At 25.5% G+C, this 15,392-nt stretch overlaps 4 protein-coding genes across 4 annotated transcripts, besides 2 other annotated features; 1 reads left to right on the plus strand and 3 right to left on the minus strand.

Moving 5' to 3' along the window:
• Positions 1–105: 105 nt before the first annotated feature.
• Positions 106–1,821: a repeat region.
• Positions 1,822–1,865: 44 nt separating this feature from the next.
• Positions 1,866–9,038, minus strand: EHI_185270 (Dedicator of cytokinesis domain containing protein; the record flags this gene model as incomplete). Its single annotated transcript, XM_643578.2, has 2 exons — positions 1,866–8,867; positions 8,925–9,038. 2 exons carry the CDS (start codon positions 9,036–9,038, stop codon positions 1,866–1,868), a joined length of 7,116 nt encoding a protein of 2,371 aa, XP_648670.2.
• A 262-nt stretch (positions 9,039–9,300) lies between these two features.
• EHI_185280 (phosphoglucomutase/phosphomannomutase family protein) lies at positions 9,301–11,111 on the minus strand (the record flags this gene model as incomplete). The annotated part of the gene is made up of 1 exon (XM_643579.2): positions 9,301–11,111. One exon carries the CDS (start codon positions 11,109–11,111, stop codon positions 9,327–9,329), a length of 1,785 nt encoding a protein of 594 aa, XP_648671.1. The 3' UTR covers positions 9,301–9,326.
• Positions 11,112–12,466: 1,355 nt separating this feature from the next.
• EHI_185290 (Ran GTPase-activating protein, putative) lies at positions 12,467–12,976 on the plus strand (the record flags this gene model as incomplete). The annotated part of the gene is made up of 1 exon (XM_643580.1): positions 12,467–12,976. One exon carries the CDS (start codon positions 12,467–12,469, stop codon positions 12,974–12,976), a length of 510 nt encoding a protein of 169 aa, XP_648672.1.
• A 73-nt stretch (positions 12,977–13,049) lies between these two features.
• Positions 13,050–13,694, minus strand: EHI_185300 (protein MNN4, putative; the record flags this gene model as incomplete). The annotated part of the gene is made up of 1 exon (XM_649642.2): positions 13,050–13,694. The coding sequence occupies one exon, from the start codon at positions 13,692–13,694 to the stop codon at positions 13,050–13,052; it is 645 nt and encodes a 214-aa protein (XP_654734.2).
• Positions 13,695–15,146: 1,452 nt separating this feature from the next.
• Positions 15,147–15,392: part of a repeat region that runs on past the window's edge.

Consider the following 15,392-nt stretch of genomic DNA (forward strand, 5'->3'; position numbering starts at 1 on the left):
AATACAAGTTGTTATAAAATATAAACATAAATAGTTACAAATACAGTATTTATCATACCTTTTAGTTATTTTTTATTTTTTTGTGAGGAGCAAAATAATAGAAAGAGATGCATTACAGGAGACACCACAAAAAATATAGAAAAACAAATAACCAAAAAAGAAGAAATTCATATCATCCAAGAAATATAAATGACAGAAGAATGAGTGAAAATAGGTATTATCTGTATTGACAGAAATACATGAATAATCATACTAATCATTACAACAATTATAACAATAAGTATCACAACATTGATGATACAAATCATTTCACTCATCACTTCAATCATAATCATCGTCATAAACATTTTAATAATAATTTCAATAGAAATAAACAATAATATCAATATAAGAAAAACAAATACCATAATAAAGCACAATGAAGATATAAACAATATCAAAATAAGAAACAAAATAGAAATCAAAGAAAAGAAATGATTGAAACACAAAATCAAGAATATTGGAAAAAACTCTTTGAAGAAGAAATTAAAATACTTACACCACAAGAAATAGAAGAAATTAAAAATACCAAGATTAAAGAATATACATCATCAACAATATGGAGAAGATGGTATTTTCTTGCACGAGAAAAAACAAAAACAATCAGAATGGAAGAAGAAACTATTAGTATGACTATGGAAGAAGACAATAATCAATACAACCCAAATGAGATTAAAGACAATAGAATATGCAATAACTATGTAATGAGTATTGAAAATGAAGAAGACGATGATAAAGAGTTTACTAAAGGAGAGAAGAAGAGACTGGTAGGAAAGGAAGAAGAAAACAGTAAAAAGGAAAAAAGAATAAAAGAAATAGAGGAAAAGTGGAGGAGGATATGAAAGAGAAAGAAGAAATGAAAAAGGAAATACAAATAACAGAATAAACCATTAATAAATTAACAAAAGATATTATGGCATTAAAGAAGAAGCATGAGAAGGAGATAAACACGAAAATAAGAGTGAGATAAAAAAATATTCAAATTCCATGCTGAATCTGAAAGAAAAAGGTCTGAAGTAAACAATTTAACACAGCAACTATTATTCCTGAAAGATAAATTATCTAAATTAGAAAATGAAAATACACAAGAAGAAAAGAAGAAAGATGAGGTAAATTACAATATAACAGACTCATCAGAAACACAAATTGTGAATGACCTCACCCCCAATGTGGTAGTAGATGATGAAATATCATCAAGTGAAGATGATCTTCCAAAAAAAAAAAGAAAGTTAACGCAGAATTTCATTGAAGAAATGGATATTCAGGATAAGAATATCACCACATTAGAATTAGACAATCAAAACAATTTAAGTAAACAAAGAGAGAAGAAGAAATTTTAACATTTTATAAATGTTTTGCTTTGAAATTATTTGAAAGAAAATTAAGAGGTCAACTTAAAGAAGAAATAATAGAAAGAATAATACAAGAATTTGGAATTAAAGTTAATGATATTAATGAATATAAAGAAATAATAAAGAAGACATTTAAAATAAAGAATGAAATTAAAAGAGAAATAAATAGAATAATGGAAGAAGAAATAATAAAACATCAATGTCAAGATAATGAATTAAAAGAAATAATAACTAGAATGAACAAGAATAAGAAAAAGAAGAAGAGGAAGTAATGAAAATAATTAAAGAAGAAGAAATGAAAGAACAAGAAGATGTACAATTTATTAATTATTATTATAATAAGAAGAAAGTACATCAAATAATTAATATTATTAATAAAAATGAAATAATAATCAATACATTAGATTATTGTTACCGCTATAGAAAATTTAATTTAAAATGAAAAAAATCCCTTTAAAAAAAAAAAGATTAAAATTATTTTGAATTTTCGTTTTTAACATATTCATCAACAAGAACTTTACATTCTTTTACCGTTCTTTCTAGTTGCAAAAAACCTAATTCAAAAATATTTTGTAAACCTGCTGCTTCTGCTTTCATTTGACCTTTATGAATAGCAAGTCCTTCTTTACAATTGTCAAGTAAATTTTGCATAACATCAAAAAGTTTTTGAACATCTTCAGCAGGATATAATTTTTTATCTAATCCTTCTTTATTTAAAAATGTTTTACAAATAGCTCCAGGTCCACCATTAACTTCAGCAGATAAAATACCTTTTAATAAAACTTGTAGTGTAGAAAGTCTTAATTCTTCTCTTTTTTCTAATAAAGTAGCAAGTTGTTCAACTTTACAATTAATATCATCAGTTGATGATTGAATTGGAGTTAACATCATGTTTGTTTGTTCAATAACTTCTTCTCTTTCTAACACACTTGGGAATGAATGTTTTAATTTCAAAATAGTTCTCTTTTTACATGCTTTTTCTAAAACATCAGGTTTAGCACCATCAAGTACTACTCTAATTTCACTACAAAATGTAGAAGTATGTGGGAAATCACTTCCACCCTTAGTAGAATCACCACCAATATTAAATGGAGATACATTGATAACACTAATTTGAGCTTTTGATGGATCAGGTTCTTTCTTTGATTCAAGAATTTGTCCTTGAGGATGCATTTTAATTAATAATTCTTGGAATTCTTTAATTCTTAAAGTACTTCTATAAACATATTTCTTTCCAGCATTAGCAAATGTACCAAAGAATGAAACAAGATAGAAATAACCAATATATCTGTTATTAGGATCAACCATATAACTATATAATTCATTAATTCTTTTATGAGTTTGTGCTAATTTTCTAAAATCATGATTAGCAGAGAAATATGGAATTATAAAATAACATAAAGCAATAGCAAAAGAATGAAGATTTGCTTGTTGGAAAGAATCAATTCCTTTGAATACCCAAGTAACCAATGATTGTTCACTTAACTCTTCTAAGTCAGTTCTTAATAAAGGTTTTTCATAATCTAAGAAATCTGTTGTAATTTCTGTTAAATAATTTTCATTCAATAATGGTATTTTATCTTTTAAATATTTGTAAATATAAGAAACAAAATGAACAGCACAAATACCTGCTTCAACATAATTACCACGTTCTCCTTGTTTTTCTGATAAAGTTTTATACCAACTTAAATGAACTGATGGTACTCTAGAATATTCTTGAGCAAATGAAAAAATATTATCAAATATTACATCTTCTCCAACATGTTCATCAATTAATTTTTGATGTTCTTTCATATAATTAAACATTTTAGAAATTTCATTTTTAAGTAATAATAATTCTTCTTCAAATTTTTCAACAACAACAACTTCTTGTTTATTTTGTTCTTTAGCTTGTTCTTTAGATTCAATTCCTGGAAGAAGAATAGAATATTTAGGTTTTTGTTCTACAATTTTAATAATTTCATCAATTTGTTGTTTACATTGACTTTGAAGGTTTTTAGTATGTGTATTTTCAATTTCTTTTATTTTTTTACTAATTTCATTTACTTGAGCACTTGGTTCTACATCTCCTCGTTTAGCAAGATCAATAACAATAGTATAGAGTTGTGCATATTCATTTCTTCGATTTTGATTTTCTCTTTCTTCTTTATCTTTACTTTTAAATTTCTTTAATGCTTCCATTAATTTAGCTTTTGATATATTTTCGATTTTAACATTTAATCCACTTAACATTATTTTTTCATTTCTTCTTATTCCTTCATTTATTCCATTTCCATACCATTTTTTACTTGCTTCAACTGATTTTTCTATAGCTGGCCAATCTCTTACTAAACTTTCTGCTAATTCTTTCATTTCTTTTACATCATCTCCTTCAAAACTTAATACATCTAATGCATCAACTTCAAAAGCTGCAACTTTTACATATTCTTCTGCTGCTGCAAGTTCACCAAATACTTTTTCTTGAATATCAATACGCTCTCTTTCAGATTCTTTTAATTTAATTTGTAAATCAATAATTCTTTGAATAATTTCAGTAGTTTTAGGAAGAATACTTTTCCACTGACCAAATAATACTTCCCAAACATTAGTTCCACCATTAGCACCATCTAAAACTCTCATTTTATCATGAGCATTTCCAGCTTTATTTTTTAATTTATTAAATTCTTCAATTGCTTTTTGTGCAGTATTTTGCATATCTTTTCCTTCTGCAAGTCTTTTACAAATTAATGAAAATTCTTCTGCAATAACTTCTCTTTGAGTTTCATGTTCTTTCATAAATTCTTCTTTTTTTATTACTCCAACACTTTTAGCTTTTTGTTCTGATTCAAGTACATGTTGTCGATCATTACATAAATCAATTACTTTACTTTCTACAATTCTATAATCAGATACACTTCCTCCCATAGACCCACCTACAGACATTAATTCATTATATATTTTTTCAAATGTATCTAATTCTTCTTTTAATTCATTTAATTTTTTCATTTGCCATTCAACAAATTTTTTATAATCAGTTTCAATTGCAACATTTGCTGTTATATTTCTAAATAATGTTAATATATTAATTGCTTGATCATTTGCTTTCCTTCTTAATTCTCCTACTTTTCCTTCTTTATCTACAGAGTCTTGAATTTTATCTAAAATTTGATCAATTAGTTGAACAGTTTCATTAGACTTTTCCCATCTTCTTTTTAAATAAATTAACATTCTTTTCTTTGCCCACCATCTTCCATCTCCTCCACGTTCGTTATCAATACTTTCAATTAATTCTTTTTTTCTTTTAATTGAATCGTTTTTATGTTTATTTTCATTATCATTACTATTTTTTATTTCAACTTCATTTGTTGAATGATTTTGTGATACTGCAGTTGCATCAAGTTGTGCCCATTCTGGAAGAACTTCAATTGCTTTTGAAATAATTGAATAATTATTTTTATTTTGTTCTGCAATAGAACTAATTGCATAAACTCTACTTGAAAGAGTATCTCCATTTACTTGATAATTAGTTTTAGCAAATAAATATAAAACACTTGTAGCGGCTTGTCTAAGTTCATAGTCTTCATTGTCACAAAGAGAAATAGTAGATTTTAAAAGATTAAATCCAAAACTAATATTTTCTTTAAAGATATAATTCCCTCTTGATGTTAATAATCTTCTAATAAATCTAAGGAATAAATTTGCATAATGACCAGTAAATGTAATTTTAAACATTGTAGTTGAAATAATATTTGTAAGATTTTGCATTAACCAATTTTCTCTTCCAAATAATCCATTAAATGCTAATTCAATAACATCTAAAATTACTAATGAAACATCATCTTTAACTAATTCCCAATGAGTATAACTTTTTTGATTTAGTTTATCTTTTAAACTTTTTTCAATTGAAATAGAAGAAGAGTTATTATGACTATGACTATTTATACTTTTAGATTTCATTGAATTTTGTGTAGATAATGAAGTATCATCTTTAAATGATTCAATAATTGTATTTCTTTTAAATTTAACATCTTCTTCTATATTTCTAGAAGCAATAGTATCTTTAGTTAATATAATAAGACAATGTTTAATAATTTCAAAAAATGATGCAATATGAGCAGATGTTTCAGAAACAATATAATATTGTAACATATTTTTATTAATATTTTTTAATATCCAAATGAATATAATAAAGAAATCTTCTATTTCAGTATCATTAAATTGAGTATTTTCATTTCCCCAAATTGCTGTTGGCATTTTTTCTTGTTCAACAAGATATAAAACAACACAAAAGAACATTTCAGCAATTGATTGTTTAATAATTGGATTTTGATATCTAGAATCAGTGTCTAACATAATAACTTTCTTTAATAACACAGATAATGCATATTTTGCTGTTTTTGTTGATCTTGATAGTAATAATAACATATTTCTACAAAAGATATTTGAGAATATATGACGTTGTGAAATAATTGAAGTATATTGATTTAAACTACATTGAATTTGATTAATTTTTGTTGGAGTAACTACTGGAACACTAACTTCAACAAAATATGGAAATGATGATAAAATAGATAAGAAATCTATTCTTAATAATTCTGCTGCTTGTCTACCATTCATTGATTGTGCAATTTCTTCTTTATTATTACTTTTAGGGAAGAATAAATTATTTGGAGCAACATATCTAAAATCATTATCTACAGGTGAAAAATAAGTAGATGAAATTGGGTCATAAACACTAGCAACAATTGAAAGATATCTATCAATTGCTTCTAATATAACACATCTTCTATAAATTCTTAATAAATCTGTTAAAAATAATGCAAAATGAGAATTAGCAGTAAAGATATAATTAAATAAATCATTATTTCCTTTTTCTGTTGCAATTCCAATAACTCTTCTCATAACACAACTATGAACATCAACAAATTTAAGAAGAGTTTTAGAAAATGAAGCATACTCATCTGAACTTGAAATATGACTTCTAAAAAATTTTAAACTACTAGGATTATTTAATAATCCTGATGAATCCATTTCAAGTGTTAATGATTTAACAATTAATTCATAGAAAAACCATGAATTTTTTAATATTGAAATTGTATGTAATTTTTGTGATTCTTTAGAACTTTGAAAATCATATTCACTAATTTCAGTAAATAATTTTAATAATGATTGCATTAATGCTGAAAAAATAGGTTTACTTCCTTTATTTGGTTTTTCAAAATAATAATCAATATAACTTACTAAAATTTTTGGTCGTTTTTGATTTGAAGTATCATCTTTCATTACACATTCTACTACACTAAGAACATATTTTAAAATATTTGCTGAATCTTTTACATTTTTAAATATATTAAATAATGATTGCATAATAAATGGAAAATGATGTATTAATGTTTTTTTATCTGTTTTAATTCTCATTTCATCAAGTGTTTTTTCAATCATCCTTTCCATATCAATCATTGTTCTTCCATTATTATTACCTCCATCTCTTTCTTTAAATGATGCTTCATTAACAGCACCAAGGAAATTATGTAATGTCTCATCTTGAACATTAACACTTGTCATAAATTTTAATCGAATTTTTAATCCTGGTTTAACTTTATCAGTTGATTCAACTAATGGTTTATATGTTGATGTTAAATATCCTTCAAATGGTTGTCCACTAAAGATAGGAAGGAAATATTCTTTATCATCAATAAGTTTTCCTTTTTCAAGAAATGGAAGTGAAGCAAAAAATGTCTTTTTTTCTTTTTGTTCATTTTTATCTGTTTTATCGTCTATTCCATTATTATCCAAAGAAACATCTTGAATAACAAATAATAAATGATGTTGTGATGTTAATTTAGTTGGTAATTTAGCTTTAATTTCATCCATAAATGTATCATTTTTTCCACCACTTCCAACAGATGTTTTTTGTGATTTTTTAAAAGAATTTTCATTAGAAGTAGTACTATAAAATACTCCCAAATGATTATCTCTATGAAATTGATCATCATCTTCTCTAATATAAACTGTAATAACAAAATTACATTTTTTACGTTCTTTTGCAGGAACAACAAATTCTGTTGGATAAATATAAACATTATTAACATAATCTGTATAAAATCCTTCATCTTGAAGACTAGTAAAGTCTTCAATTTGTCTTAAAATTATTGATTTAGAATTACCTATTTTCAAATCAAATCCAGAAGGGTCTAATAATCGATATTTCTTTTTATCATTTTTTTTATCAAATACTTTAATATTTATTGACCATTCAATAATCATTTTTTTTAATTTTCCTGTTTTTTCAGTATCAAATAAAGAAATAACATCTTTAGGACAATCAATATCTTCTCTAAATATTGGAAGATTATTTCCTTTTATTTTTCCATTAACAAGTTCATTAAAATCAACAAATCCAATTCCAAGATATTGTTTATTTAATTGTGTAAATATTTTATTTTGTTGTTTTATTTTTATTTTAGAATCTTTACCTCCTGCAACATATAAATCTCTTGCAGTTTGTTGATCACTTTCTGCAATTTTATATACCATTAATACACATTTTAAATGAGATTTTTCTGCTATATTTTGTTTAAGTCCAATACAAAATTTATTTAAATCATTATTAAGTGCATCATCACATGATAATTCTCTAATAGAAGCTCTTTGTTCATTTGTATTAATATCAATATAAAAATTTTCTGTTAATTTTGCTTTATTTGGATCTGTTTCATCAGCGTTATAAATTGAAAATACTCCAAATAATGGTTCTGTTGGTAAATTATCATTTGGTTCAATTAATCCTATTTTATTTACTTCTGCAATAAATAATTGAATTTGTTTATCATATGTATTTGTTAATTGAACATCATATCTATCACATAATTCATTTGCTTCATCAACAGGTTTAAATGATTCATCTAAATTACCAAAAGTATTTGAATATATTATTCTAGGATCTGGAATTGGACCATCTTCTCTTAAATAATCTACATTTGGTTCATCTTTTTCTTTTGCTTCAATATGCTTCATTTCTTGAACTTTTGGTTTTGATAATATAAATTCAAACTTCTTTCTTTTAACTACTGTTGTTTTTGCAAATATTGTATCAATAGCTGCTCTATCCTCTGCTTTTTGATCAGATCCAGGATAATCCCCTGTTGTAAATGGTTTAATTCTTCTTGGTTTTTCTTCTTTATCAACTTCAATATCTCCTGCATCAAATACTAATGCACTTTGTGGAATAACTTCTTTTTCTGATAATAACCATAATTCATGTTGTTGTGTAGGTGTATTATTTTCATTACTTTTATTCATTAATTCATCTCTTTTTTCATTAATATTACTGTCTAATGTACCAAATTCTGTTTTTGGTACTTTATCACTATGAAGTACAACTTCGAACATAAGTTCTTTAATCTCATCATCACTAAGAAATAATTTCTTTTCATGTTGTAAATAATTACGTATTTGTTCTGTGTCAAGTTTATTAAACCCTTCTGTATCATATTGCTATATTTTGTTATTCTTCTCTTTTTTTTTGATGTATATATGAAAAATTAAACAAACAACAAAAACATTCCCTATAGTTGGTTGTTCTACTTCTCCACTATTCACTAATGATGAATGTTTTTTCATAACTTCAGTTTTTTCAGTCAATGGTTTTTTACCTTTCCCTGACATAGATTTTCGTTATAATTATTTAGTTTTTTCTATGAAATTTTTCTTTTTTATTTTTAAGTTCTTTAGATTAAATTATAATTGTTATATATATTAAAATATTTTTTTTATTTTCGGTTATCTAAAAATAGTGATTATGTATTTGAAATTATTCCTAAAAATAAAACTTAATAAATAATTTAAGATTGAATCATTTTAAATTCTTATTTTTCCTATCAATTTATTATTTTTAAAATGAAAAGAAATATAATAAAAAGAAACTCTTGAAATAATGAAAGTCATTTAATTCGTTTACTCAGCTTTTGGTGGGATTAAACCATTCTTTTCTGGTTCAAGAGAAGCTTGAAGAAGTTCATGGGAAAGATCCATTAATTCTGCAATAACATCTTCTGCTTTAACACCTTTCTTACCTGGAAGTTCAATATAATATTTTAATTTTGGTTCAGTTCCTGATCCTCTTAAAGTAGCTTTACAACCATTTTCAAAAGTATAAGTAATCATTTGAGTAGAAGCACTAACTGGAAGTAATGGCTTTTTATCTGGTTGAGCAGTATCAATTCCAACAGTTAAATCTCTAATACTTTTAACAGCATATTTACCGAATTTCCAATAATATTGACCATTATTTCTCATTTTATTAAAGATTTTTTCCATAAGTTTTGGATCATAACAGAAATAGTATTTATTATTACTTGCAAAATATCCGTATTTCTCATATAACATATTTAATCTATCTTCTAAATTAAATCCTTGTTCTGCATATTCAAGTGCCATAGCAGCAAAACAAACAGCAGCTCTAACACCATCTTTATCATATGACATATTTCCAATAACAAATCCAATAGCTTCTTCATATGCCATAAGTAATTTTTTATGTTGTGTATCAACTATTTCTTTAGCTTTATTTCCAATCCATTTAAATCCAGTTAATGTTTCATAAGTATCAAATCCTTCAACTTCTCCCATTTTACTAATAAATGATGATGAAACAGTACTTCTAACCATAAAAGCAGGTGTTTTATCTCCACTAACAATATACTTATTATAAGTCCAATCTGCAATTAAATTAGCCATTTCATTTCCAGTAAATTGTCTCCATCCATTTCCAGATTTAACAGCAACAGAAAGTCTATCTGCATCTGGATCATTAGCAATAATTACTGTAGCTCCATTTGCTTCTGCTACTTCAATAGAACATTTAAGAGCACCTTTACCTTCTTCTGGATTAGGGAATGGAACAGTTGGGAATTCTGGATCTGGTTCATTTTGGAGTGGAACAAGAATTGGTTGTGGAAGTTTAGCAGTTTTAAAAGCATCTTGAACATATTTTGATCCAACACCATGCATAGCAGTATAAACATATTTAACTTTTGGTTGTTCTGGACATTCAAAATGTGGAATAGTTAACATCATTTGTTTATAATATTCAGCAGAAACATCAGCAAGAGGATCAATAACTTTAGAAATATCAACATTACTTAAATCCCATGGTTCAAGATTAGAATGAATCTTTGATGCAATATTTGCATCAATTGGTTCTATAATTTGACATCCATTTTCCCAATAAACTTTATATCCATTATCAGCTTTTGGATTATGTGATGCTGTCACCATAACACCACATGCAGTTTTAAGATATCCAACTGCAAAAGCAGTCCATGGTGTTGGACAAAGGGTTGAAAAAAGATATGTCTTAAATCCTTTTGAAATAAATACTTTTGCTGTAATAGCAGCAAATTCCTTTGAATGATATCTTCCATCATACCCAATTACAACACCTTTTTCATGTGCGTTTTGAACAAGTTCTTCTACAGCTAATGCAAGTCCTTGTGATGCTTGTTGTACAATAAGGTTATTCATACAATTAAATCCAGCACACATTTTACCTCTTAAACCTGCTGTACCAAATTCAATTCTTTTACAAAATCTTTTCTTTAATTCTTCTTCATTCTTTGAAGCAACAAGATCTTCAATTTCTTTTCTGGTCTCTGGTGTTTTATCCCATTTTAACCAAAGTGCAGCTTGTTCATATAAATAATCCATTTCTGTTTTCTTAATATAATTATTCAGTGCCATTAGCTTTATATTTCCTTAAGTTATTGTGGTGGAAGAATGAAGATGTCAATAGATTCTAAAAGAATATTTAGAAGTCAAGTCGAATTAAAGAAGAACCATTCTTTCTTCTATTTCTATTTCTTTATTTTTATTTAAATAAATTAATATTAATTTTCCAAAACAATTGAACTTCTTTCTTTTTTAATCCTTTTTGTTTCAACTTCTTTTATTATCACTTAATTAATTATTATCTGATTTTTCTTTTTTCTAAATAAATCTTAAAATAAATTATTATTAAACTATAATTAAACTATTTTTTATTATTTCTTTATTACGTCACCTTCTCTCACTCTCAAAATAATAATCACGAAAAATTCATTATCCTGTTCATCTTAATAAAGATTTTAATCAATTTAATTTAATGCATACACTAATACCTTTTATTTAAATACTTTTCTTTATAAATATTTGAATATAACATTTCTTTTTACTATCAAGAATTATTGTATTTTTGTTGTGATTAATAGTAAAATAATTTCTTCTCTCTACCAAAAAGATGAACATTACATATTATTATTTATAAACAATATTTTCTTTATTCATAATAAATCTACTACTTTTAAACTTCTAAGTCATTATGAGGTAATATAAGTATTAATATAAAAACACCTAGACTTAGAATTATTCTGAAATATTATCCAAGAGTGTTTTTATTCACCTTTGTTAAAAATATCATAAAAATCATGAAAATACAATTGTGTTATGAAAAGGAAAAGAATACCATCTATTTATTTTATAACCAAAGTATTATTATTTAGTCATTCCTTTTTCAAAATTTGTCATTATGCTTTAATAATTCTTAAGTTGTGTAAGTCATTTAATAACATTCTCTTCAAAAAGTTATTAAACGTATTTTACTTTTTCAATATAATATTTTATCCCTTTTTCACTTGAAAAAGTTTAAATAACAACAATTGGTTAAAACAAACAAAATATTTTTTAATTAAATAAAAGTGATGTTAAAAATGAAAATTCCTTTATAATACAACAATAAAAGTATTAGTTTTATGAAAAGTACTTCATTAATAATAATAGTTATTCTTAATATCATTCTTTTTATTAATACTTTATGATAAAATCAAAGAATTGAAATAACTTATTTTACTCTAAAATTCCTTTGTAAATAATAATAATTCAGACACTTCGTTTAATAAATGAATATTTTGACTAGAAATATCATCTTTATCATCAATTTTTTTTCATTTGTTATTTCTAAAAATTTTTAAATAACAGAAAATTGGTTTTAAGTTCAATTAGGGCCCTAGAAAGGGTTTTCTATTTAATTTGAATCAAAAAAATTAAAATACAATCTAAACATGTCTGCTACTGAAGCTGATAAAAACCCAATCACATTAAATACTACTTCAACTTTAGATGATCCAGAAGCTGAAGCTGATATTCATTTTGAACCAGTAGTTCAATTAAAGGAAATTTCTCAACCAAAGTCTGAAGAAGAAACAAAATTTGAAGCACGTGCTCTTTGTATGAGATATGATGCTGATGCAAAAGAATGGAAAGAAAGAGGAAGAGGTGATATTAAAATTCTTCGACATCCAAAAACTAAATACAGTCGTGTTATTCTTATCAGAGATCAAATCTTTAAACTTGCATGTGACCATTTTTGTCATCCTAAAGTTGTTTTAAAAGATGTTCCAACGAATGACAAATGCATTATGTATGCTGTTGGAAAGGATTTTGCTCAAGAAACACCTTGCCAAATGCTTTTCACTTTCAGATTTAATACTGCTGAAATTTGTAAACAATTTAAAGAAGCTTTCCAAGCTGCTCAAAAAGAAATGGAAGAAGTCTTTAACAAAAAGGATTGAATTTAATTGATTTTTATTTTATTCATTTTAAAACAAATATATTAATAATAAAAGAAGAAAGAAAAAGAATAAGTTATTGATAGTAAGAAGGGTCTGTCTTATTGAATAAGACAGCGTGCAAATAGAAAGAAGGCCAAAAATGAAGTTCATCCAACGTAGCTTCTAAGTTATTAATTTCATTGTGAGTTCGACCGTCTACAAAAACAAATCCGTCAAATCCAAATCCTTGAACAAAGTTATAAACAGTAAACAATTGGTCTTCTTTGACAAATACTGCTTTTTTAATTTCACCATTTGGTAGTCGAACACCAATTTGGATTCTTCTTTTCTTTAATACATCATCCTTTAGTTTTAATGAGAGTTGATGTTCTTCATTTTTATAATGAGCAAAAGCACGAGATTGTTGATTTTCACGTGCTTTTATTTTTTTCAACTCTTCTGTCATTTTGATTGCTATTTCTCTGTCTCTTGTTTTCTCTATTTTGGTTCGTTTTTCTTCTTCTTTTTCTTTGTTTTGTTCTTTTTCTAATAATTCTTTGCGTTTTTTCTTCTCTTCTTCTTGTTGTAACTTTCTGATTCGTGTTATTTTCTTTTGTCTTTCTTCTTGTTCATCTTTCTTTTTCTTTTCTTCTTGTTCATCTTTCTTTTTCTTTTCTTCTTCTCTCTTCTCTTGTCTCATCTCATCAAATTCATGCTCTACCAATTCCCCACATATCATCTTCCTGATTGTTGTTTGAACCTTTTGGTTGTGTTGGAGTATTTCTGAAATGTACATCTCAATGACTCTCTTGACATTTTCTTTGTAAAGTTCATTCTCTTTCAAAACATGTTGTAATCCTCCTTTGTTCATGACAAACAATGATGGTGTTGTGATGGGGTGATTGTCTACTCATCAGTATTTCAATGTGACCAGAACAATAACAAACATAGCAATTTGAAGAGTGCTAACTCCTCCCTACTCTTGTCCATAACTATTGATACACACGCACTTAGATACTCTCGGAACTGACAGGCAAAGTTGTTGACAAAGTCATCGTCTGTTGGTTTACTGACAATAAGCAGAAGAAGTAACTTATTGTTGGTTGTTACCATGTGAAGTGCAGTGTTTAAGGAGGCATTAAACCATATGTTATTCATTAAATGAGAATAATCAGATAAAAGATAGAATAAACAAGAAAGAAGAAAAGAAATGTCAGTAAAAATATAACATGAAAAGGCAAAGAAATCCAACGATGAAGTAAAAGAAAAAGAAAAGGAGCATATCAAGAACAAGAAGAAGTAAATAAAAAGAAAATAAGTCAAATAGAAAGAAATAAGAAAAAAAAAGAATAATGAATATAATCAAAGAATTTTCAAATAAAAGTGAAAAAAGTGAAAATTAAATAAGGGAGAAAAGAATAATGAAATATAATTAACAGAAACAAGATTATACATATTTTTAACTTAAATACAAACACTAAATATAAAATGACATAAAATGACTGTTTTATTTTGATTCTATTGTTTATTTATTTATTTTTCAATCATTAAATACCAATAAATAATAATTATTCTATATTTATTTCTATTCATTAATTAAATGTAATTTTGATTAACAAGAAACAATGAAGAGATTTATTCAAAGAAAAGGCATTTCATTCTAATTAATAATTATCAATAATCCAAACCAATACAACATTTTGATATGAAATATTTGTGACAATTATACTATTTAATAGTAATTATCATTAAAATAATACTAAATAAAATAATACAATTAATGTTATTTATTTGAATATTCATGTTTTCGTTTGTTTCATATGATATTTTATTATAACTATTATTACAATCGTCAATAATTGTATTATTAGAGTATTCTATTGACACATTCTGGTACGAGTTTACATCACCAAACACTCAACCAATATATAATTAATACGGTATCTCTCAATAGTTCTATTATTATTGGTATTAATCCAGATAAATTTTAATTATTCATTGATAATTTATGAATAACCAATATTACTTATCACAATTTGTTTGATTTATACTATCTCATCATTAAATTAATTATTCTTCTGGAATTTTTGTATTTATTTATTCAAATATCTTTTATTATACTTCATTTTGTACATGAATTACAACAATTTATGTTTTCTTTTATTTATTATTTTGCCATGGAGATAGAATATAGCACGTTTGAAATACCACACACACACCCTAGTACAAATTCAAACTTCGACTCTCCCAGTTATTATCTGGTTATGACGGTGTCTTTGAATTATAAATGTATTAGGGAATGGTGCAAAGGGTGAAGCAAGAGAATATAGTAGAATATTACATGGATGTAATATAAGAATCTACTGAAGTGTGGGTATGACTAAAAGAAGATTAGTCAAAGTAATATAGTAGTAATAAAATGATTCCTTCTCCCATT

The sequence above is a fragment of the Entamoeba histolytica genome, genomic scaffold (assembly GCF_000208925.1).
Source record: "Entamoeba histolytica HM-1:IMSS scf_1104750519109 genomic scaffold, whole genome shotgun sequence".
In the NCBI taxonomy this organism is placed as follows: Eukaryota; Evosea; order Mastigamoebida; family Endamoebidae; genus Entamoeba; species Entamoeba histolytica.